The following is a 24,750-nucleotide window of genomic DNA, read 5'->3' as shown; positions in this document are numbered from 1 at the left end:
AAATAAGACCAGTAATGATGAAGATAGACTGTACTTCCTTGAGCAATAAACTAGTGGTCAAACAATGGAATTAGTGAGTAGCTGTGTTCATATGAAACCAAACAAAGGATATGCTGAAGCACAGAGCTGAAAGTTCACTTTCACACAAAATACAAATGCCGACATGGAGAAGGCTCTCAACTGGGGGTCTATCAAATCTGATGATGGAAATGAATTACATGTCTGCGCAATTTAACTCAGAGGATGTTGCAATGCTATGAAATAACTGAAAGACATGGAAGACCTGGATCTTACATCTACTCTAAAGTTCACTGTATCAAAGCTGCCATATAAACTAAAGGAACGGTGGAGAACAGCAGCATAGGAACTCAGAGGGCCAGATTCTCTGACCTCGTTGCATTCATTGAAAGGCAAGTCTGCATTTTGCATGATCTGATCTTGGTGACATACAGGATTCTATGTCTAAGAGAAACATAAAAGGAAACAGACTCCAACAACAAACTAAATACGAGGGTAAGAGTGGCAACATCGCCACAGCAACTGGAGTGAAGATTGGTAAAACTTCAAGTCAAGAAATGAACCAACAACTGAACAAACTGTGAACCAGTAAGTGTAATGATAACTGTTGCATTTGTAGAACAGGCAAACATTTATTGGTTGAATGTGAAATGTTGAAGGCTCAACTACACGATGCTAAAGTGCAACTGTTGTGAACAGAAACAGCTTCTGCTTTGGTTGTCTAACCAGAGGTCACATGAGCAGAACCTGTAAAAGAAGGATGACGTGCCAGTACTGTCAAGGAAAGCACCCCGACATACTACATGTTGAGAAACCTGCAGAAAATGAGCAAAATGACAACATGACCAATCAAGAAAAAAGAGCTGTCAGCTGAACTCTTGTGTCACTTTTTCCACTTTCCACTGTTATGCTGACGACACCCAACTGTTCCTCTCCTTTCCCCCATCCTCCAATACCAATGTTGCCACGCGCATCTCGGAATGTCTTGGACAACTGCGTATCATCTCAAGCTCAACCTCAGTAAAACTGAACCCCTCTTCATCCCAGGGAAAGACTTCCCTCACATACGTCACGGTATCGCCTTTTACTGCGAGGAACCTGGGCGTAATCCTTGACGACGGACTATCTTGCACCCCCAACATCACCGTGGTGGCCCGATCCTGCAGATTTGCCCTCTACAACATCCGCAGGATCCAGTCTTTCCTCACAAAGGACACAACACAACTCCTGGTCCAAATGCTGGTCATCTCCCGCCTGGACTACTGCAACTTGCTTTTGGCTGGACTCTCAGCCTCTGTGACTAAATCGTTGCAATGTATCCAGAACGCTGCAGCACGCCTCGTTTTCAATCTACCCAAATTCTCCCATGTGACCCCCCTCCTCCGTGACCTCCGCTTCCTGTTGTGGCCCGCATCCGATTCAAGACCATAGTACTGGCCTTAAAGGCCGTCAACTGAACTGCACCCATCTACCTCCAATCAAAGGTCAGACCACATGCCCCACTGCGAGCACTTCGCTCTACTACATCAGCTGGCTGGCTGGTACCACTATCGCTGAGAGCAAACAAAGACCGTCCAGCGAAGTCGTGACTCTTCTCTGCTCTGGCACCGCAGTGGTGGAACGAACTCCCAACCAATGTCAGGACAGCAGAGTCACTCGCCATCTTCCACAAAAGACTCAAGACTCACTTGTTCAGACTTCACCTCGACCCTGCATAGCATGACTCCCTCCCCACCCCCACCCCAAAAAATGTTTTTTAAAAAATAATAGAAATAAGCACTTGTATGTTCTTACCCTCAGCACTTAAATCATAGCACTGATGTACTTATGGCATCCTTAATAAATAGCAGCCACTGCTCAGATGAGGGCCTGAAAATTGTTTCTATTTTTCTTTTCTACTTTGTCAACGGTGATATGTTTCTTTCTTGTGACAAATGTACTTATTGTAAGTCACTTTGGACAAAAGCGTCTGCTAAATGCGCTAAATGTAAATGTAATGTAAATGTCACTGGAAAAGACTGCAAACTGTCAACAACAGAGTTGGCAAAACAATCCAAACTTCTGCATTTCTTGACCCGGGCAGTTTTTTGTCTGGTTTCAAAGTGTCAATAAATCAAACGAAGGCAACAGAATCAGCGACTGCAGTGTTGTGATTTGGACTGTTTTTAACGTGCGAGTCAAGAAGTGGAGCTCTGTTGAGACTTTTAAAGAACAAGCCAGAACAGCAGGTACTTTAAAGAAATACTTGGCAGTGATTGGACGAATCATCGGTGTATCATTATTTTGAACCCAACACATGAAACAAATGTATTTCAGTATTTAAATGCAGTGACCTGGACCTGGACCTGGACCTGGACCTGAACCTGACCCTGGATCTGAGCCCCGGACCTGGACCTGGACCTGGACCCGGACCTAAACCTGGACCTAAACCTGAACCTGAGCCCTGCTGTGTGTCCATCAAGAGCCACCGGTCCATGGATCCACCTTCAGTGTTTAAAGTTCCCTCAAAGACTCAGTAAGTCAACACAGTCTCAGCTAACAGGAAACGTTCCTGTAACGTTCTATCATGTTCTCTACATGTTCTAACAATGTTGTTGTTGGAGGAACGTTTCAGTGTCCATAGTCACAGGCTCTGCTGTATGAAGTCATTATCAGCTCACTGAACACCTGCATCACTACCTGGTCACCAATAATACAGTGTGGTGAGGTGACTGCAGGCTGATCTCACTGTCAGTCAGTTCAACACATCAGTGTCTGTTAACACTGGAGTCGTGAACATGTTGCTTTATTGAGAGCGTTTTATTCTGCAGGCTGTTAGAATCAGAGCAGGAAGTAGAAATCATGTCTCTGCCTCAGGGGACGGGTTGGACTCTGATACTGGACCTGTTGTTGGGACTTTGACACTGAAATGATTTTATGAAGCCTGTTTATTGTTTTTATTGAGGTCTCTGTTGGACAAACCCGTCTGAAGGTCAGCTGTTGGCTTTGAATGCGAAGTTATTAACGATAATAATATTTTTATACACAGAACAGTTTGTCTCTCAAAGTTTCCAGCGGTGGAAAGTGACAAGAACATTTGGTCGAGTTCAGTTTAGAGGAACTTGTGTTTAATAATACAAATGATGAGTCGTACATGATAATACAGAATATAACCAGCTGATCACCTTCCACCTCCTCCTCCTCCTGCTCTTCCTCCTCCTCCTCCTCCTCCTCCTCTTCCTCCTGCTCCTCCTCCTCTTCCTCCTCCTCCTCCTCCTCCTGCTCCTCCTCCTCCTCCTCTGGAGTTTGGTTTTGATGCAGCAGGTTTGAGTTTCCACACTTTGTGTGCAGAGTTCAGTTGTTGTGTGTGTTCAGTGGAGAAACTCTGAGACACAAAGACTTTGGTCGAGAGCTGAACTGTGATGGTATAAAGAGACGTCGGGGGTTAAAGGTATCATTTGATCAGCTGCTAATAAAAGAATAAAAGCTGAACTTTGTCCTGTGCAGCAGCTTCTCACTGGTTTATAGTGTTTGAATGCTGCTGGGAGGAGTTTGTATTGAAGGCGCTGGTCACACTGAGATCAGTCTAATCCTCTTTTTCTAAACACACCTGATCAGGACACAAGTGAGCTGCTGGACTGACGGACGCTCGTGGAAATAAGTCGAGTGAGTGAAACTCTGCTTTTCTGTTGGTGGAAATGTTCCTGTGTGACATCATCATTTATTTGAGGTTTGACAGACTGTGTCAGATAGTTTGAAGGTGTCCTTTAATGCAGTCGTCAGTCATTAAACACAAGTTTAATGAGTGTGGTGACAACACCAGCCTGACGTTAAACTGGTGTGCTGGCCTGCAGTGCATCTCTCTAGTCTGCCTGTGTGTCGCTGTGAGCTGCTTCCACGGCTGTTTTGTGACTTTGTGCTGACGACAGTGAGAGTGAAACACTGAATAGTATTTATGAGGCCTACGTTTGATTATCGCCAATGGACAACAGCTGCACATAACTCGCACATCATTTTAAAACAAGACAACGTTCATCAAGTTCTCAGAACAGTCGAGGTTTAGTTCCAACTCTGCATTAATGCAACATGGAAGCACGTTGACTATTGATCACGTATTGAATGTAAAGTGTTGATTAGTTTGGGACACTGTGCAGCATTGATGCATCTGTCAGTAGATAATAACCATCAAGTGTTTAGTATTGAACTGTTCTGAGACATGAAGCTGCAGCCAAACCAAAAATGCTCTTCAGACTCCAGTTTGTTGATTTATAGAATAACCTGGTCAGAGTATGAAGATTTATTTAGTCAACGATATTTTGTTTCTCTGTATGAAATCTGTTCAGTTCAACATGTCACACGTGTAATGAAATATAATCGTCCATCTGTTTATCGTATTGATGAATGTTTTACTGGACATTCACTTACACAGACTGTCGTCCAATCACAGTAGAGATACAGAGTCCTCCATACCAGCAGGCTCAGCCCCTTCTGTCCTCTCACTTCTTCAGTCAAAGTGTCTTTCAGCAGCTTCCTGAGTAAATGTGAAGAAGCACTCTGAGTGGTGACGTGAGAAACTTCTGTGAGTTCAGCTCCAGATCTTCACTCTCATTCTGTCTGTCAGTGGATTTTACAGAGATCAGAGTTTCTCCTCCTGCAGACATTTATCTGTTTACTGAGCAGCTCTGTAGTGACTGTAGATGACTGAGGACATCTAGTGGACTGACAGCAGAACTACACCAGCTGCTCTGTGATTGGCTTCCTGGCTGCAGCTTCCACTCAATTGATTCTTCCTGATGGATCAATAAGAAGCTTCTTCTCTCTCAGTTCAGGATTCTGCTGACCATTATCTTCATTATCAACTTAGTTTCAGCAGTTTTTCTCACAATCCATCAGCTGTTTGGACTCGACTATTAATAAGTCTGACATCCAGCAGCACAAAGGTTTAAATTATAAAGACAGTGAAGAAGTCTGAAGCTCATGTTTGTTATTTTTGCAGGAAAAATGAGTGTAAATCATTCAAACTGCTGTCCTGTAATGATCTGTCAATCAGCTGATCAATGAATGGACTGACAGTCTGAGCTCTGCTCCAGTGTTTCCTACAGATGAAGGTAGAAAGTCTCTGTGACTTGATGTGGACGTGAATTCAGCAGCTTCTGCTGAGCTGAAATATTCATTTTGGCTTGTTGAAGCGTCTTAACTGCTCTTTGTGGTCTCTGTGGTCAGAAACAAAATGTTGAGCTGGTTTTACTTTAAACTTCATTCTGAACTGTCAGATTTGTGTTTTTATCATTTGGTGTCAGAAAGCTTCATTAGTTTCCTCCAGTCAGACTCTGTATGTTTGTCATGTGACTGAGAGGAATGCTGATAAATCATGTTGTTGTGTTTGTGTGAAGGTGTGGGCTCTGCTATGAATCAGTGTGAGGAGACAGAGGAGGGAGGCCCTCCCTCTAAAACCACTCTGTGTGGGCAACATGACAGCCAGACCAAAGCTCAGAGGTGAGATGAGGATCTCTAACTGTCCATGACTCTTCTCCATGTCACAGCTCAGCACTCAAATCACTCCACCATCATGATTCACACTCAAAGCTCTGTGTGTGTTGTGTTGAAGCCCAGAGCAGCAGAGACCAGACTCTACTGGACCCGGACCTGGACCTGGACCTGGACCTGGACCTGGACCCAGCTGTGTGTCCATCAAGAGTGACCGGTCCATGAAACATCCTTTAGAGTTCAAAGGAAAACGTCCTTCAGAGACTCAGTAAGTCAACATAGTCCCAGCCAGCAGGAACGTTCCTGTAACATTTCATCATGTTCTCTACATGTTCTAACAATGTTATTGTTGGAGGAACGTTTCATCTGTAACATTCAGACAACGTTTTACTGATGTTTATCATTTCAAAGAAGTCTCCTGTAATGTTGTCCACCTCCTCTGATCTCATCATGTCACATTTTAAAAAGGGTTGTAGCTTCAAACTGAAGGAATGATCAGCAACATGACACGATTACTAGAACCAGTTTATCTGACTTATAATATGAACTTTGGTTATTGTCCCAAACTGGATCATCAAACTCTGATGGTTTTTCTGGACTTCTTCTCTTTAAATCAACTTTAGATTTTGATACATTTGAACATTAATTTGTGGTTGAAGGTTTGAGAGGTGCGTTGGTTTGTCTGTCTGTTTCTATCAGGGTTCAGAAGCAGAGACCAGACTCTCCTGCACCCAGCAGAGTGTCCATGAAGAGTGACCGGTCCATGGGTCGGCTTGTTGACTTCAAGGATGGAGACCACTCTGCTGAAGAAAGGTAAGAATGTAAACCAGAAGAGTTTGTTGTTCTGCAGCTCTCCTTCTATCAAGTCCTGACATAAAATGATCTGTCAGCTGGTCTCAACTTTCACACTCCACTGATTTAATGTTTTCTTCAAAGAGGAACATTTAGTATTCAAGATTTTCCAGAAATCAACAGTTAATACATGAAGCAAGTGATCAAATGAGAGCAAATGATTTTCCTCCAGATTTGATATCAATTGTTCAAATCATTTGTGGACTAAAGATGTTGATCTCTCTCTGGTTCCTCCTGGGACTCAGTACTCTGACTGGAGGAAGTGTGGATCAGTGCAGGTGGACCATGACAACATATTTTGTTGTTGCCCATAGATTCAGTCTGTTGGGAGGAAGTTGGATGGTTAATGTCCAGAGTCCTGGGCTTTAGCATTAATGTTTGATGGTTCATGACAACTGCACTAGTGTAGCCTTTCATTGTGACCAGTCTCAGGAACAGCTGTGCAGTAATCATGCTGTTTAATCAGAGTCTGATATACCACAGCTGTCAGGTAGATAGATTGACAAAGGAGAAGTGCTCACTAACACAGTTTTAACTCATGTGTGCTGAAAATGTGAGAAACAATTCTGTTGTGTTCACAGAAGAAGTCTTCAGTCTTTATTACTATATTACACCATGTTATAGGTAGGAACGTAAATAACAGGGTAGACAACTAGAAACTCAACTAAAGGCTTCATCATTAAAACCAGAAAACTGTTTCACCTAATCCATCAAAAGGCCCCAGAAGCAGACAGATGATGTAAAATGTGAAGCTGTTGATGGTTGAAATCATCGTACTTTATGTTCTCTCTGCAGAGTTCAGCAGGTTCTCAGTGGTCAGTCTGTCCAGCAGCATCCAACAGACCTGGACTCCATATTTAAGGTGTGTAAATGTCCAACAACAACTTTACTTCAGCTGCAAATGAAATGAAATGTCTCATTTTACATTTGAAGTTTTACTCTTTTGCAGCATCTTGAGGAGAACGTTGTCACCTTTGTGAAGAACGAGCTGAAGAAGTTCCAGAAGGTTCTGAGTCCAGATTACCCAGAATGCTCAGAGAGGCAGAGTGAGGATGAGGAGGTGTTGGACGGTGAGGAGGAGGAGCAGAGGAGGAGCAGCAGAGAGGCATTTCTGAAGATCACACTGAACTTCCTGAGGAGAATGAAGCAGGAGGAGCTGGCTGACTGTCTGCAGAGCAGTAAGAGGATTTTCCTCAATAAACTGTTTTCTTCTTCACACTAACATCCACTCACTGATGTGTTGTGTTTCATTCAGGAACTGTTGCTGCAGTTTGTCGACGTCAACTCAAATCTGACCTTCAGAAGAAGTTCCAGTGTGTGTTTGAGGGGATCGCTAAAGCAGGAAACCCAACCCTTCTGAATCAGATCTACACAGAGCTCTACATCACAGAGGGAGGGACTGCAGAGGTCAATGATCAACATGAGGTCAGACAGATTGAAACAGCATCCAGGAAACCAGACAGACCACAAACAACAATCAGACAAGAAGACGTCTTTAAAGCCTCACCTGGAGGAGACAAACCAATCAGAAGAGTGATGACAAAGGGAGTGGCTGGCATCGGGAAAACAGTCTTAACACAGAAGTTCACTCTGGACTGGGCTGAAGACAAAGCCAACCAGGACATACAGTTCACATTTCCATTCACTTTCAGACAGCTGAATGTGCTGAAAGAGAAAAAGTTCAGCTTGGTGGAGCTTGTTCATCACTTCTTCACTGAAACCAGAGAAATCTGCAGCTTTGAAGAGTTCCAGGTTGTGTTCATCTTTGACGGTCTGGATGAGTGTCGACTTCCTCTGGACTTCCACAACACTGAGATCCTGACTGATGTTACAGAGTCCACCTCAGTGGATGTGCTGCTGACAAACCTCATCAGGGGGAAACTGCTTCCCTCTGCTCGCCTCTGGATAACCACACGACCTGCAGCAGCCAATCAGATCCCTCCTGAGTGTGTTGACATGGTGACAGAGGTCAGAGGGTTCACTGACCCACAGAAGGAGGAGTACTTCAGGAAGAGATTCAGAGATGAGGAGCAGGCCAGCAGAATCATCTCCCACACCAAGACATCACGAAGCCTCCACATCATGTGCCACATCCCAGTCTTCTGCTGGATCACTGCTACAGTTCTGGAGGATGTGTTGAAGACCAGAGAGGGAGGAGAGCTGCCCAAGACCCTGACTGAGATGTACATCCACTTCCTGGTGGTTCAGTCCAAAGTGAAGAACATCAAGTATGATGGAGGAGCTGAGACAGATCCACACTGGACTCCAGAGAGCAGGAAGATGATTGAGTCTCTGGGAAAACTGGCTTTTGAGCAGCTGCAGAAAGGAAACCTGATCTTCTATGAATCCGACCTGACAGAGTGTGGCATCGATATCAGAGCAGCCTCAGTGTACTCAGGAGTGTTCACACAGATCTTTAAAGAGGAGAGAGGACTGTACCAGGACAAGGTGTTCTGCTTTGTCCATCTGAGTGTTCAGGAGTTTCTGGCTGCTCTTCATGTTCATCTGACGTTCATCAACTCTGGAGTCAATCTGCTGGCAGAAGGAAAACAAACCTCCTGGTGGTGGTGGTGGTGGGTGTTTCCATTCAGAGACAAACCTGAACCAACACATCTCTACCAGAGTGCTGTGGACGAGGCCTTACAGAGTCCAAATGGACACCTGGACTTGTTCCTCCGCTTCCTCCTGGGTTTTTCCCTGCAAACCAATCAGACTCTCCTACGAGGTCTGATGACACACACAGGAAGTATCTCACAGACCAATCAGGAAACAGTGAAGTACATCAAGAAGAAGATCAGTGAGAATCTGTCTCCAGAGAGAAGCATCAATCTGTTCCACTGTCTGAATGAACTGAATGATGGTTCTCTAGTGGAGGAGATCCAACAGTACCTGAGATCAGGAAGTCTCTCCACAGATAAACTGTCTCCTGCTCAGTGGTCAGCTCTGGTCTTCATCTTACTGTCATCAGAAGAAGATCTGGACGTGTTTGACCTGAAGAAATACTGTGCTTCAGAGGAGGCTCTTCTGAGGCTGCTGCCAGTGGTCAAAGCCTCCAACAAAGCTCTGTAAGTGAGCAGATACTGTATCACACATGTAGGGTTTTTCTCCACTAATGAATCTCCTAATATCAAATATCAATCAAATAAGAGTCCAAACATTTAGTCATCAGATTGATCAGTTGATCAGTTGAAAAACATGCACATTGTTCCTTTAGTTTGATTGTACCTCTACAGATTAATGCATCCATGAAATAGAAGAAAACTGTTTCTTTGTAGTTCATGTCAGGCTCAATCCCAGAGATATGAGTATAATTTAGGAGTAATTCTGGAGTACTTTATTACTTTATTAATTATTGACAGATCCCAGTAATATACTTGAGACTATAAAGACCCAGTCCATAGAAATGTGATGTGTTTTATATTGTATAAGACGGAAACAGTATCAGTGTTTGTCTTTGTCACTAACTTTCCTTCAGGCTGAGTGGCTGTAATCTGTCAGAGAGAAGCTGTGAAGCTCTGCCCTCAGTTCTCAGCTCCCAGTCCTCTGGTCTGAGAGAGCTGGACCTGAGTGACAACGACCTGCAGGATTCAGGAGTGAAGCAGCTGTCTGTTGGACTGAAGAGTCCACACTGTAAACTGGAGACTCTCAGGTCAGGATTCATACCCTATTTAACATCCAAACTATGTAGCAGGACTATCAAACTATCTTTTTCCACTTGGAGTATTACTCCATTATATTACTCTGTTATCTATACTCTATTATTTTGGGAGAGAGGCTGCAGCAGCTCCTATAACCGGAAATGATAAAAATAACAAATAGTTTAGACTGTGTTTAAATAATGTTAGGTCTTGTTTATACTTACTCTATCATACATAAACATTAAGGTTAGGTTTTATTAACAGAGACCTGTCATTCTTCATGTCATCATATTTTTTTTGTTTTGTTTTTTAGTTAGTTTAGTCGCACTGTCTCTATTGATGGTCACAGTCTGGAGCCAAATAGCTTCCTGTGACTCTTCCTTGGGCACATAAGCCCTGAGGGGCAAGTGAGAATGTTTCTTTTTTTATTAAGAATGAAAAACATTTTCTCACGAAAAAAAAAGAAGATACAATACAACAATGTAATACAAGAACACAAATGAGCCTTTACGATCCTCTTGAAAAATACTTTTTCACTCTCTTTCTCACAGAAAAACTTGCTTCCATACTTGGGAAACACATTTTGAATTTTGAGTTATAGCTAGCACCATGGTGGATGAGGAGCTTGTGCCAAACAAGAACTATCTTTAATGAAATATTCTGTTTTAATGGAGTACATGGAGAAATTCATAAGCTATTTCAGCTCTGGCTGTAGTCTGCAGGACATTTTAAAATTGATGAATGTTTTGTTGTGGATCGTGATTGGATTTAAATGGACAGACATCTTGCTCACCCACTCCCACACACCACCCCTACCCACATAAGTATAACATACAGAGTAGAGATATTGAATAACAAGGATCAATGATGTGAACATAAAAACATAGTAGAAATAACGAAAATGGAGAAAGAAAGAATAAAAATAAATGAATGAATTAGAAACATGAGCAATTTGTTTTAAGATAGGAGTATAGTGACATCCTGAAACAATGAAAAGAGGTAATAGAACGCAAAAAAAGAGGGAGATCGTTCCAATCCGATGGAGCTTTATATTGGAATGACCTTTAACCAACCTCTTTTGAGAATCTAGGAACAAAGAAAAAAGGGAAGTTCATATGTCTAAGTGAGTATGGCGAATTGTATGGAATCATAAGTTCTTTTAAATATGGAGGACAATGGAGATAAACACATTTGAAAAGAAAATGAAGCCAATGAGATTGCCTTATTGATTTGGGTTGTAACCAGTTCAATGAATCAAACATAAGACAATGATGTGTTCTAAAAGGACATCTCAAAACAAATCTACATAAGGAATTAAATAATACAGTCAGAGATTTAAGATGAGTGTCTGAAGTATTTTGATAAACAATATCAGCATAGTCAACAAGTGGTAGTATCAGTTGTGAGATTAACCTTTTTCTGACATGAAATGTGAAACAGTTGATTGAACGGTAAAGTGAAGCGAGACAACATATGCTTTTTTAACAATGTAGTCAATGTGAGGTTTAAAGGTGAGTTCAGGGTCAATCCAAAGTCCATGATATTTAAATGTGTCAACTTTGTCAACAGGAGATCCATCAGAAAAATAAATATGAAAATCAAATGAGTGGGATCGGAGGTGACGTGTACTGAAAATCATACTGCATGACTTCTTTTTGTTCAATACAAGTTTGTTCTTACAGAACCAGTCTTGAACCATATCGAAATCAAACTGTAAAGAGTTCTGGATTTGTGATATATCAGAGTTAGAGGTGTATATAACAGTGTCATCAGCATATAAGTGGGTATGACAGTTTGAGCAAATACTAGGCAGATCATTAATAAAAACAGAAAAAAGAAGCGGACCCAATGTGGAGCCTTGCAGAACACCCTTGTCAATAATTAAAAAGTCAGACTGATGACCTTGAAAGACAACACATTGGCGACGATTATGGAGATAAGTAAACCAGAGAAGAGCATTTTGATCGAGACCAATAGCAAAAAGTTTATCAAGAAGCAAATAGTGGTCAACCAGATCAAAGGCTTTAGACAGATCAATGAAGATTGCACCAGTAAATTGACCCTTATCAAAGGAAGTGAACACATCATTTGTGAATTTCAACAAGGCTGTGGTAGTGGAATAATTTGGTCTGAATCCTGATTGAAAAGGCGACAGAATATTGAATGAATTTAAGTACTGAGACAACTGGTTAAGCTTTTCAAAAATTTTTGCGATTGTGCAAATAATAGAAATAAGGGCGATAGTTATTTACATCAGAGGGATCACCTCCTTTGAAAAGGAGACAAATTAAACAGGTCAGCAAGGGGATACATCAGGACATGAGCTGCAAGTTTAATAAATTTAACTTCAAGGCCATCAGGACCAGAACTAGTGTTATATCTTAGTTGACGTAAAGCAAGAAAAGCATCACTGGGCAAGATTTTTTTAAAGGAAAATGAATGGTCAGAGAAGGTACTATATGAGGGGCTGGCAGTCCAATAAGAGTCAAAGTGAAAGGAGCTACAGATGGAAGAGAAATGATGATTAAAAGCATGAGGAATAAGTGATGGATCAGAGATAGGCTCATTATTGAATTGAATCTGGGATAAAAGATTTTTGTTATTTCTGTTAAGAATGAGATTCAGTCGCTTCCAGAACTGTCATGGGTTGTGAAAATTTTGGGACAGGCTTTCTTTGAAGTAATTAGACTTTGCGTTCCTGGTTTTGACTGTACATTCATTCCTAAGTGATCTGTAAGTGTCGCAGTCAGTAGAATCCCTAGATGCGCGATATGTAGCCCGAGCTTTATCCCTCTGCTTAAAAAGACTAAGGAGTTCTGAACTAATCCAAGGCAGGTGTCTGCCTTTGACTCTAACAGTCTTCATCGGAGCATGTTTTTCAATAATGTTGTTTATTTCAGAAAAGAAAAAGTTCCATGCTTCCTCAACGTAAGGAATTAACTGAAATCTGTCCCAATTAATAGAAATCAAATCATAAATGAAATTGCCTTCATTAATATGTTTACATTGTCTAAATGTAATAAATTTGGGAGGAGAACGAGGAACCTTTATTTTCCAAACACAAAATATAATAGAATGATCACTTAAAACAGTCAGACATGACACCAGACTTAACTATTCTGTCAGGATTTGAGACAAGGATCCAGTCAAGCAGAGATGAGGATCTATAATCAACTCTAGTGGGTTCATTAATGAGCTGCATGAGGTGTACACTATCAAATAAGTTTCTGTCCTTATGAGAAGAACGATCAAGCCAGTTACTGTTGAAGTCCCCAAGAATAATTAATTCATCATGCCTCCCAAGAGAATTAATAGTAGATAAGATGCACATGGTAGAATCAGCAGGGGCTGAGGGAGGCCTGTAAATGTTGCCAATTGTTAACTGTTTGTTTTCATGAAAAATTATATTGATGAAAAGACATTCAAAGTTAACTGGCTCAACAGTAGGACTGATGTGGCAAGAAACTAAATTTGCTGCAACATAGGTAGCCACACCACCACCTCTAGAGGACCTATCAGCTCTATATAAAACTAAATTTTCAATTTCAATTTCATCATCTGTGATATTATCATGGAGCCATGTCTCAGAAATAGTAATGATGTTTGGTTTATGAAGAGTAACCCAGGCTCTTAATAAATCAATTTTTGGGACAAGACTCCAAATGTTTAGGTGAATAATCTTTAGACCCTTCACTAAATCAATTGTATCTTATATATTAAAGAAAGAGAGAAAAAAAAAGTGACATGAATGGGGAGAGATGAAGTGATGAGAGCGGGGAGCAAGGACAAAGATAGACATAACACACACTTACAGACACAGACACACAAAAGCACACACACATACACACACACACAATGTAGCAACATCTTGAATAGATCTTAAATCAAGGACTCATATTGCAATATTATGCCAGTAGAAATAAGGAAGGGCCCTATTTAATTCAGGAAAACAAGATAAGTAAATAAAATAAAAAAATAGATAAATAAATTAATAATATGGCCTACATTTAAGTATCATGTAAATTATAATCATACAGCAGCAGAGAAACAATGTGGAACACCATAAACAAAGGTTATAAGGCCATATAGGCATCCAGAGGCAATAATAATGAAAAAGACAGCAATCACTAGCCTAGTTGGCAGTTTTCAGCAGAAGTCCGTTTGCGACAGCATCACGACAGTATCCGCTGGAACCCGGTAACATGACGTCACTGGCGGAGCAGTATACGGCAAACACACAGTGGGAACTCACACAGAAGTGATGTACAGTAGTAGTACTTATCACCAGGTCGCTTTACCCCTCAGCTCTTGAGACTGTTGAAGCATTTTTGAGCTCATTGTTTTGTTTTTACAACCCCTCTGAACACTACCTGCCCAGCAGCAAACAGCTGACAGACACAGTGAGAGACTAGCTGCTGAACAAAGTGGAACATCAGACAGATATTTAACCAAAGAGTTGGTGGAGCCCCTTTTTTAACCTCAGCACTCTGTGATTCAGTCTCTGTCCTCACAGGTGTTTTTATGATCTCACAGATGCTGTCACCTGAGAATGGCGATGAAATGTTTTCCTTAGGTGAAGCTAACTTTTAAATCCAATATTTCCTCAAACTCTGCAGCTCAACTTTGCTCTTCTTCTTCCACTCCAGGCTGTCAGGCTGTCTGATCACAGAGGAAGGCTGTACTTCTCTGGCCTCAGCTCTGAGATCCAACCCCTCCCATCTGAGAGAGCTGGACCTGAGCTACAATCATCCAGGAGACTCAGGAGTGAAGCTGCTGTCGGCTGGACTCGAGGATCCAGACTGGAAACTGGACACTCTCAGGTATGAACAGACAACAAGAGTTCACACACTGTTTCTCTGTCACACTGACAAGCTGAGGACTGTTGGTTCACAGTCTGAACCAGCAGCACTGCTGATAACAGTGAAGACAGTAACTGATGAGATGAGAGTCCCTGTCCACACTAAGACTGACCTCCTGACTTACATCACACCACCATCTGCTGTTGATCGTTTAATGACACTGTAACACACATATAGTTCAGTGTTGATTAACCAGAATAAAAACTCATCAAGAGGTTTAAAGTTGATTCTTGATTGTGGAAACAGAAGTTGAAAAACAGCTGAGCTCAATGTACATTTAGTTTCTCTGGAGAGTCATTATGTTATTTGTAAAAGATCTTAAATTTTAAGATAATGACCAGACTCGTGAAAAGTCACATTATTTAATGTTATGTATGTGAATATAAAAGCTGTGTATCAACCATGAGTGTAACTTTCATCTCATCTTTTTATTTTTGGCCAGACAGCTTCCTGCTCTCATGTAGAAGTAAATACATTTTATTGAAAGTCATACAACTAAAGAAATATTCAGGAGTCTTCTCAACAAAATCTGGACGGGACCGTCCACTTTTAACAGTGAATCACAGTGACTGACCTGTGGCCAACGACCAAGTCGACTGAGAGGAGAGAGGTCTTTTTAAACTGGTGACCTCTTCAGCAGGAGTTCACTGCACTTTAATGAACTGTTGAAACAGATGAAGAGGAGAAAACATGTCCACAATGTGAGAAACTAAATGGTTTTCCATTCAGTAATCAATGTACTGTAAAGACCATATCAGGATGTGAGAGCAGGAGGGGAGAAGTGTCAAAGTCATATGAGGGGTAATTCTCTTTTCCTGAGGTGTTACAGGAAGGTAGATATGATGACATTTACATTTCAATAAAACAGCAAAGGGTCACTGCCCTGGGAAAGACATGATCAAAACAAACACCAGGGGGTCGTTGTTTTGGGAAGAAGTGATTCATGACTGTCGTAAAGTATGCAACCGCTGTATTTAAGTCAGAAACATGGAAGACTGGAGAGAACACTTCGGGTCTTCTCTCCATGCTGCATGTATTAAAGAGATCTGATTCATCACGCTGAGTCTGCAATTCTTCTGGGAATTAGCAACTCTCAACCTCACAAAAGAGAATTTTCACTACAACAACTGCAAATGTTAATGTTAACAGCTAAATAAAAGAGAGAGAAGAACTCATTTTCATAAAGTCAAAGAACAACAGAGTGAGTTTTGGTGAAGATGTGATCTCGTTTGCTGTCAGCTGAAGGTCAGACAGTCTGAACGTTCTCTGTGTGAGTCCAGTTGTTTGGTTGTAATTATCTGTGTGATCTGAAGCTGGACGACATCTTTTATTTAGTTAAACTTTGTGCCGCATGTTAGTTCAGATGATCAGTGATTCAGCAGAGCTGCTGATGTGTTTCAAGTGTTTCAACTCTCATTCATGTTTGAGTTGTAGTTTCTGGTGATGTAGCTGATAGCAACATGTTACATTATAAAAAGCACTGCCCCCTACAGGACAGACAGCAAAGACTCCACCAGTGATGATATCTGAACCCTGATGTTTAAAACCAGCGTGTTGTCATCAGTGATTGAAGCTTTTCTCATATTTAACTGTGAGATAACAGGATTATAAAGTTCAGTGTAGAAATAAGACTGTTCAGTTTTACGTGGAGAGGTTTTAACAGCCTGTCAGTATTAACGTGCTATAGTGCTCTGCAGTGATATTGTTCTTCATGTTGAGTTATTATTTACACATTTCTGTTGTTCAAGTTAATTATTTGAAGCCAGCTGTGAATGAAAGCTACAACATTTAGACATTTAAGATTTAGTTTGAGACGTGTGAAGAGTTTCTGTTTCATGATTGACACAACAGGAGAACACAGTTCATTCAGGTCAACATGAGATCGTTTCATATCCGCCAGCTCCAACATGCATTCATTAGTTGTTGACAGGTTATTTAATGTTCTTTGATTTTCTTTAAAAGATGTTTAAAAGCATTAAGTTTGCTGTCAGAAAGTGTTTAGATACCTGATCTGACCTGATGTTCATCAGAAGGAGTTTGTCCAGTTGTCAGGATTTTTTTCTGAACACTTTGAGGACGTCTCGTTTGTTTTGTTTTAAAAGTCGAGGTTCAAAGTTCAGTCGTAGTTTTATTTTATGTTTCATATATTTTCCACTGCGCTCGATTCTGTCACTTCACATTATTAAATGCCAGGAAAATGAATTTATTCAGTGATTATTCAGTCGACCAGCTTTTTATTATTTAGTTGTTGATTGTGAATATTTGATGTAAAGTCTGAGTGTGTGTATGAAGTGTGTTTTATAAATGCAGCTGTTTTGTCTTCATGGTGATCTGAGTGAAGCTTTATGAAGATCGTTGATGAGGAAGCTTCTGAAGGTTCATCCTGACTTTGTTTCTTCCTCCAGGGTGGAACATGGTGCAGAGCAGAGGCTGAAACCTGGTCTGAGGAAGTGTAAGTGTGTGTTCACTTTGACTGATGAAAACAAGGCAGCACATGTTAAAGTAGTTTAAATCTAAAGCTTGTGTATCTGCATTCAACTGTCAGTTTGAAAGAAGATCCACAAAGATGAGTCATTGTGAAGTTTTGATCTAATTAACAGTCAGTCTGTTAATAAAGCAACAAATAAACCATCAGCTGTGTTAGATGATAAACTGCTGCTGTATTGTGTCTTGTTCTCTCCATCAGATGTCTGTGAACTCACAGTGGACACAAACACAGTGAACAGACACCTCAAACTGTCTGACAACAACAGGAAGGTGACACGTGTGAGAGAGAAGCAGCCATATCCTGATCATCCAGAGAGGTTTGAGTACTGGACTCAGCTGCTGTGTAGAAATGGTCTGACTGGTCGCTGTTACTGGGAGGTCGAGTGGAGAGGAGAGGTTGAGATATCAGTGAGTTACAGAGGAATCAGGAGGAGAGGAAATAGTGATGACTGTTTGTTTGGACGGAATAATCAGTCCTGGAGTCTGTTCTGCTCTGATGATGGTCGTTACTCTGTCTGGCACAATAAGAGAAGTACAGTCCTCTCCTCCTCCTCCTCCTCCTCCTCCTCCTCCTCCTCCTCTGTCTCTAACAGAGTAGCAGTGTATGTGGACTGTCCTGCTGGCACTCTGTCCTTCTACAGAGTCTCCTCTGACTCACTGATCCACCTCCACACCTTCAACACCACATTCACTCAACCTCTTTATCCTGGGTTCTGGTTCAGGTCTGGTTCCTCAGTGTCTCTGTAGGAGGGACACACACACACACACACACACACACACACACACATACACACACACACACACAAACACACACTCACACACACAAACACACACACACACACACACTCACAGACACACACTCACACTCACACACACAAACACACACACACACTCACACACACTCACACACACACAAACACACACACACACACTCACAGACACACACTCACACACACACACACACACTCACATACTCACACAAACACACACACACACACACACACACACATTCACACACACACACACACACACACATACTCACACACACACTCACAAACACACACACACACACACACACACACACACACACACACACACACACACACACACATCCAGATGTGTTTGAAGGTGTAAATCAGGTCCACAAACATGAAAGTGTAAAAATATGTTCTGATCATTTGACTTTGTACAAATATGATTCCACAGTTTTTGTAACTGAGATGAGTTATTATTGTTCATGAAGTCGATCATCAGATTGTTTTTCATTCTAGTTATTTCAGTTCATTTCCATCATCTGTATATAAAGAATCATGTTGTTGACACATTCTGAGTCTCAATACTTTAAAATAATGTTCTGCTGGTAGAGAACATAATAAATTAGATGTATTTTGTTGCTCCACATGTTTTTTATTACCAGTTGAGTTGAATCAGTTCAGAGTTGTGAGGACCACACTTCCCATCATGCTTTGGGTGATACCAACAGGAGTCAGTTCAGACTGAGTCTACATTTAAAGAGCCCTTTTTAAAACATATAACAATAATGTGCTTTGAATATTTCCTGTCTGATGAGTTTTCCCACATTGTTCTCTGTTATATAAAAATCACAGTGTGTGAATATAATATGTGTTGGACACCAGACGTCTCCTTCGTCCTTTGTCATGTGACCTGGAGGCTTGAAGTGTCCACATCAGCTGCTGAGCTGAGCGTTTCCTCATGTGGGCAATATGGGCAGCTGGCCAGGGCGGCATGAGCGCCTCTGGACCTCAGCTCTCCCTAGATAGATAACTTCATTAATCCCAGAGGGGAAATTAGGTTATTATAGCAGCTGGTACATTCAAGTACAAATAGAATCAAAATACAAGGGCAAATACAGAAACAGTAAATAACTATATACAATATAGTGGGGTTGAATGAGTCTGTGTCTGAAGCTGCTCTTAAGCTTGTCCAGAGTTTTGTGGAGGGGGTGAGAGACATTGTCCATGACTGGCAGCAGTTTTGTCAGCACCCTGTCCTCCACCACCTCCTCCAGGGTGACGAGCTCAGAGCCAACAACAGACTCTGTCTTCTTCATGAGTTTGTTCAGTCTGTTGGTGTTTTGTCACTTTGATGCCTGCACCCCAGGACACCACAGCAAAGAAGATGGTGCAACAACAGACTGATATTGTACAATAATATTGTGAATATTAGTTTAGTAAAAAGTTATTTTGTGCATGAGGTTTTCTTTCCTGTCCTTTTTTTGTCTGAAACATGTATGTATATATACACATACAAAGACATATAATTTATAACTACATTTAAATGTATCAACCATTTATCTTAAGATGTTAAATACATTAAATCCATATTTTATTTACACTTTTCTAGTCCATTTATTTTCTTTGACTCAAAATACATCTGTTAAACTCTGCCGCCTCTTTGTGTGTTTTATTTAAAATTACAATATAATTTACATTTGAACATAAATTAAAAAGGAATGTGAAATAGTTTATTCAATCTGAATAAGGCTCATGTATCTAAATGTAGGAGTTGTTTCTGGGCTGTCTTCATCAAAGGTGTCGGCGTGTAGTTTGGTGATAAAAGAATCTGCGGAGGCGAGGCTGGGTGGAATGATGGAGCAATCTTTATTGAAACAGCTTTCAAGCCTGCGTCCGAACCAGTGTGGCCACACCCGGTGTTCCTAATATCTGGCAAAGTTCTGCCAAAGGCTTTGCCCTCTGCTCTACCAGAAATTCGCTCGAACCTTCGATCTAGGAAATCTACAAATACCCTCCGAACCTTCTCTGTCTGCGCTGGTCTTTTTAAAGTACTTTCGCCCACACCTACCTACTTCTTCTAATTGGTCACTTTGGTGGATTGAGGGTCCATCTATCCAATAGGTCAAAGAGGAGTTGATCGGCCTCCGACCCCTTTGGACTGTCTCATCTTCTATAGATTAAAAATTATTATAAAGCTTATAAAGCTGACCTGACTGTCTCTCTGTCCTTAAAGGGTACACAGTGAGCCAGCTCCAGCCATCTGGCATAAGAGTTGAACCAGTTTAGTATCTTGTCCTCCAGCTAACCTTTTAGCACACACATAGAGCTGACTAATGACTCTGGAGTCTCCTACCAGATCTCCTCAATATCAGACACCTTCCTTAATCACTACAAACAGAAGTAACATGTCACAATTAAATCATAGCTCAGAATGTGTAGTGACAGACACCTCATAGGTCCAATAGGTCTTCCAACAATAGAAGAATTTAAATTATTACAGAATCACTTTTTATAACATTAATGCAGGAACATCTGCACAACTACTATAAAATAAGATGTGCCTGAATTAAAAAAAATAAAAATCAGTTTACATTACAGACATTACAGCAGACGAGCTGGATGGAGACACTGAGGACAACCTGAGTTGCTTCCGGCTGCTCGACAACAAAAACAAACCAGAGTGAGCAGGTTCGACTCTGAAGGCTGTTTGTGAAGGTCACAGTGAGCTGATGTCACATATACTGTACATAGACAGTGACCTCTGCCTCCACCCAGCCTGTGACCACCAGCTGCTGATAATACACTGATTATCAGCACTTTGATAGTGTGTGTTGTTTGGCAGCATGAGGTTATGTCATAAAAAGACTTAAACATTTAATAACAGACGAGTAAAATGAGTCAATAAAAACATGTTAGAAATGGAAAATAACAAGAACCGTCCACTTAAAGAATATTTTCTAACAGCACACAAAAAGTCAAATAATGAAGGTTTCTGTGAAACCGCATGTTTTCACCACTGAATGTGCAGTAAGTTGACTTCATGCTGACTCTCTGTATCATGTCCATGGCTGTCAGTCATCCTGCAGCTCTGTCAGCAGCTGGCGTTCAGCCTGCGGAGGAAACAAACCGCTCAGCGTCATGTTGCTGTTGTCACACTGAAAACTCACATATAAGATAACACATTCAAACACAAGATGGTGACTCCCAGAACAATCACAGCCCGTCCTCACTGAAGAGTAAACTTTCATTTAAACTATTTTTTCTGTTTCCTGCCAATTAGAAATCCAACCACTGATTGTTTTATCGGCACGTTCGCCCCTCGATGTTGTTTGGGAAAGAATCCTGTTCACAGTCTAACTGCAGTCTTTATCATCAGCCCTGTCAATCATTTGGATAAAAACTCAGGTGTTGACCTCTCTGAAGTGTGTTCTTTCATTTTCTGGAGGCATTGTCATAGTTTGAACTCCTGCCTCTGAGCCTCTTCCTGGATCGGCCTATGACCCATCAGACTCTGGTCCTAGTCGGCGGCCTGACCGACAACTGCCAGTGGATCTGCGCCGGTGGCCCAGCTGACTCCAGCCCCTGTTCCTCCCGCTGCAGCCTGGCAGACTCCAGACCCGGGTCCCGGCAGATGTCTGTGTCTGGGTTGGCCAACGCCTCGTCTGGTCCAGAGCCTCATCCTGGGTGCATCAATGCACCTCCAGCTTCTGAGTTGGCCAACTTCTCATCCGTTTCTCGATTGGTCAAAGTAACTCTTGCCCCTGAGCCTCTTCCTAATTGTCTGACACCCCATCAGACTTTGGTTCTCCCGTCAGTGGCCCGGCCGACTACAGCCCAGTTTCCAGAGGGCTTCCACCTTTGCCACCAGCCTCCTGTCTGACCTCCTAGGGGCTTCTGCCCTTTGTCCCAACCTGCTAGTCGCCCCCAACTTGCTCTGCTCATTACTCTTGCTTCCTGGTCCCCTTGATTTTTCTGGATTTTCGTTCCTGTTTGACATCATTCCTTGATTTGTACTTTGCTTTCTGGTTGTACTTTGTTTAGCTTTTGTTTTTGGTCGTTGTATTTTCATAAGTCATATGACATCGATGAAAAGATTAGATGAGTGAGATGACAGACTGTAGCTTCCACTGCTGTTGTAGAGTCTGATGGCGGTGGATACAAAGGAGCTCCTGAAGCGCTCAGTTTTGCACCTGGGTGGGACGATGCGATGGCTGAATGATCTGCCGCAGCTTGTCATGGAGAGGATGAGGGGTTATTCAAGATGGCTTTTTATTTGTCCTTCATCCTCCTCTCAGCCACCGTCTCCAGACTGTCCAGTTCCAGTCCAACCACGGAGCGGGCCCTGCTCACCAGCTGGTTTTGCCTGCTGACCTCACCAGTCTTGATGCCACCTCACCAACACACCACAGCAAAGAAGAGTACGCTGGCCACCACAGACTGGTAGAAGGTCTTCAGGAGCCTGTTACAAACCCCCAATGATCTGAGTCTCCTCAGGAACAACAGCCTGCTCTGTCCCTTCCTGAAGAGGACATCAGTGTTGTGAGACCAGTCCAGTTTATTGTTGATGTGTCCCCAAGGTACTTGGATGAGTCCGCCCTCTCCACTTCCTCCCTGGATGATGACTGGGGCAGGGGGCCTCCTGTTCCTCTGGTAGTCCACCACCACCTCCTTGGTCTTACTGATGCTGAGCTTCAGGTGGCTGCTGTTGCACCATGTGATGAAGCTCTCTATCAGTCCTCTGTCCTCCTCCTCTTGTTTGTGTTTTAGTGTGTTTCTCCATCATCTCCCATAGACTTCAATACAGCCGTCACCACAGTCTGACACCAGAGATCCAGTGACGTGATGACCCTTCCTTCTCCTTTAGGTTCCTCATCAGTAACAGGAAGTGGTTGATGTGAGCTGGTGCAGAGCAGCAGAGTGTCAGACTGCAGAGTGACCAGCAGGAGGCAGCAGATCCACACAGATACAGACAGAGATCATCTCTGACTGATGGAGGTGAAACATTAAAGCTTCAGATGATGTTTCACAGCAAAAGTGTCACATTAAAACTGGTGACGTCACTTTGAACCATAAATACGTGAATATCAGCTTCCTGCAGTCACAACTGATGGATGTATTAAAACACTGAAGCAGCTGAAGCCTCATGAAGAAAAAAGCTTCATGTGAACATTTTGACCATTTGACAAATTCTGAGACAGAAATGTTGTGTGAACTTTAAAAAGGCTTTTAAACGACTCATTTATCTGTTTGTTCAGTGTGTGAATATGTTAAAGGGAAATTCCTAAAATAAAACTCAGTTTGTTTATAATGATGGACGTTATTTGTATTTTATACACAGAAAATCAAACATGAGCAACAAAACGTGTTTATCCTGAAAATACAAACCTTCATTTGAAGCCTGTTTGAGGAGGTTCAGGTTCAGTTCAGCTCCGTTTGTTTTCATTAACAACTGACTTCACTTTTACACAAAACCTAAACTTCAGGTTCATTTTATCAAGTAAACTTAAGTACAGTTCAAGTATATTTCCCTCGTCTACTTCATGTAGTAAGCACACTGCTGCTGCGTTAAGGTGCTCCTCGGATGTTCCCACTTCCTGGCAACAACTGGTAAAATCATGCAGTTTGTTAAGGGAGTCTGGGATATGGCCGTTACTAGTGACTTCACTTCATTGCTTAGTCCATGTCCATGACCTTTATACACACACAGGCTGTGTCCAAATTCAGGGGCTGCAGCCTTCAAGGACGCGGCCTTTGCGGCCCACGGAGCCCGGGTCCTTCAGAGACCTTGAAGGCCTCGTCCACCTGTTAAATGGGACGGTCCAGCCTTCGGAGTGTTTCCTGGTTGCGTCACCAGGTGTTCATGCATTAAAGTCTGTTTTGGTTCAAATCTATCAAACGTGTACATTTATTTGTGTGTGTACAATGTGTCAAATCTAAATTGAATCATCAACATTACAAAATAAACATTAACCCATTGGTGAATAACAACTATATTTACCACAGCAGTACCAGCGTCACGTATTTTAACTGAAAGTTAAACTTTGGAGGTTTTATAGTCTCTTGAAGTTTAACACATCTGGCGTTGGATGTTCAAATGAGTAAAAACCGAGTATAAACCCATTACTTAAATGTAAATGTCCTGTCTGCGCCACTTGATGTCGCCATTTTCTCTTCCTTCCTCTTCTGTTTCGGGACTGAGCAGCGGTGCGTCCTCCTAAACGAGGGTGGGGAAGGCTGCATGTGGAGCAGCCTCTGAATTTGGACACAGCCACACACACACACACACACACACACACACACACACACACACACACACACACACAGCGTCTCTTACTTTCACTTTCTGTCTCGGTGTGACGCAGATGATTTCTGCCTCAACAAAAAGGTAAATGTAGGGTGACCAAACGTCCTGTTTTCCCAGGACATGTCCTGTTTTCACGTCCTGGCCGTCCCAGGAGTTTTTTATAAAGTGGTGAAATGTCCTGGTTTTCATTGTTTTTCATTCAGCCATTAAATTGACGCTGCATGTGACGTAATCCCCGAGAGGCTGCTACATTTACACTCACAACGAGCGAGCAGACAGCCACTCCTGCCTGCATCATCATGCCGAAGCGTAAATACACATTTAACGATGAGCTACAAAAGAAATTCCCCACTTACCATTCCGGTCGGGAC

At 42.0% G+C, this 24,750-nt stretch overlaps 1 protein-coding gene across 1 annotated transcript; it reads left to right on the top strand.

Annotated features, from left to right (window-relative positions):
* The first annotated feature begins 3,616 nt into the window (after positions 1-3,616).
* On the top strand, positions 3,617-18,110 carry LOC141014389 (protein NLRC3-like). Its single transcript, XM_073488179.1, has 11 exons — positions 3,617-3,663; positions 5,391-5,493; positions 5,606-5,752; positions 6,184-6,297; positions 7,132-7,198; positions 7,286-7,514; positions 7,592-9,401; positions 9,812-9,985; positions 14,621-14,794; positions 17,239-17,285; positions 17,520-18,110. Exons 2-11 carry the CDS (start codon positions 5,405-5,407, stop codon positions 18,065-18,067), a joined length of 3,399 nt encoding a protein of 1,132 aa, XP_073344280.1. The 5' UTR covers positions 3,617-3,663; positions 5,391-5,404; the 3' UTR covers positions 18,068-18,110.
* The last annotated feature ends 6,640 nt before the right edge of the window (positions 18,111-24,750 follow it).

The sequence above is a fragment of the Pagrus major genome, chromosome 1 (genome assembly GCF_040436345.1).
Source record: "Pagrus major chromosome 1, Pma_NU_1.0".
NCBI classification, from domain to species: domain Eukaryota; kingdom Metazoa; phylum Chordata; class Actinopteri; order Spariformes; family Sparidae; genus Pagrus; species Pagrus major.
Note: the sequence above shows the minus strand (reverse complement) of the source record. Positions and strands in the feature narration are given on the sequence as shown.

Coding starts and splice junctions, on each gene's coding strand:
- LOC141014389 (XM_073488179.1), top strand. CDS start 5,405: ATGAATCAGTGTGAGGAGACAGAGGAGGGAGGCCCTCCCTCTAAAACC. Junction 5,494..5,605: donor AGCCAGACCAAAGCTCAGAG/GTGAGATGAGGA, acceptor GTTGTGTTGAAG/CCCAGAGCAGCAGAGACCAG. Junction 6,298..7,131: donor GACCACTCTGCTGAAGAAAG/GTAAGAATGTAA, acceptor TTCTCTCTGCAG/AGTTCAGCAGGTTCTCAGTG.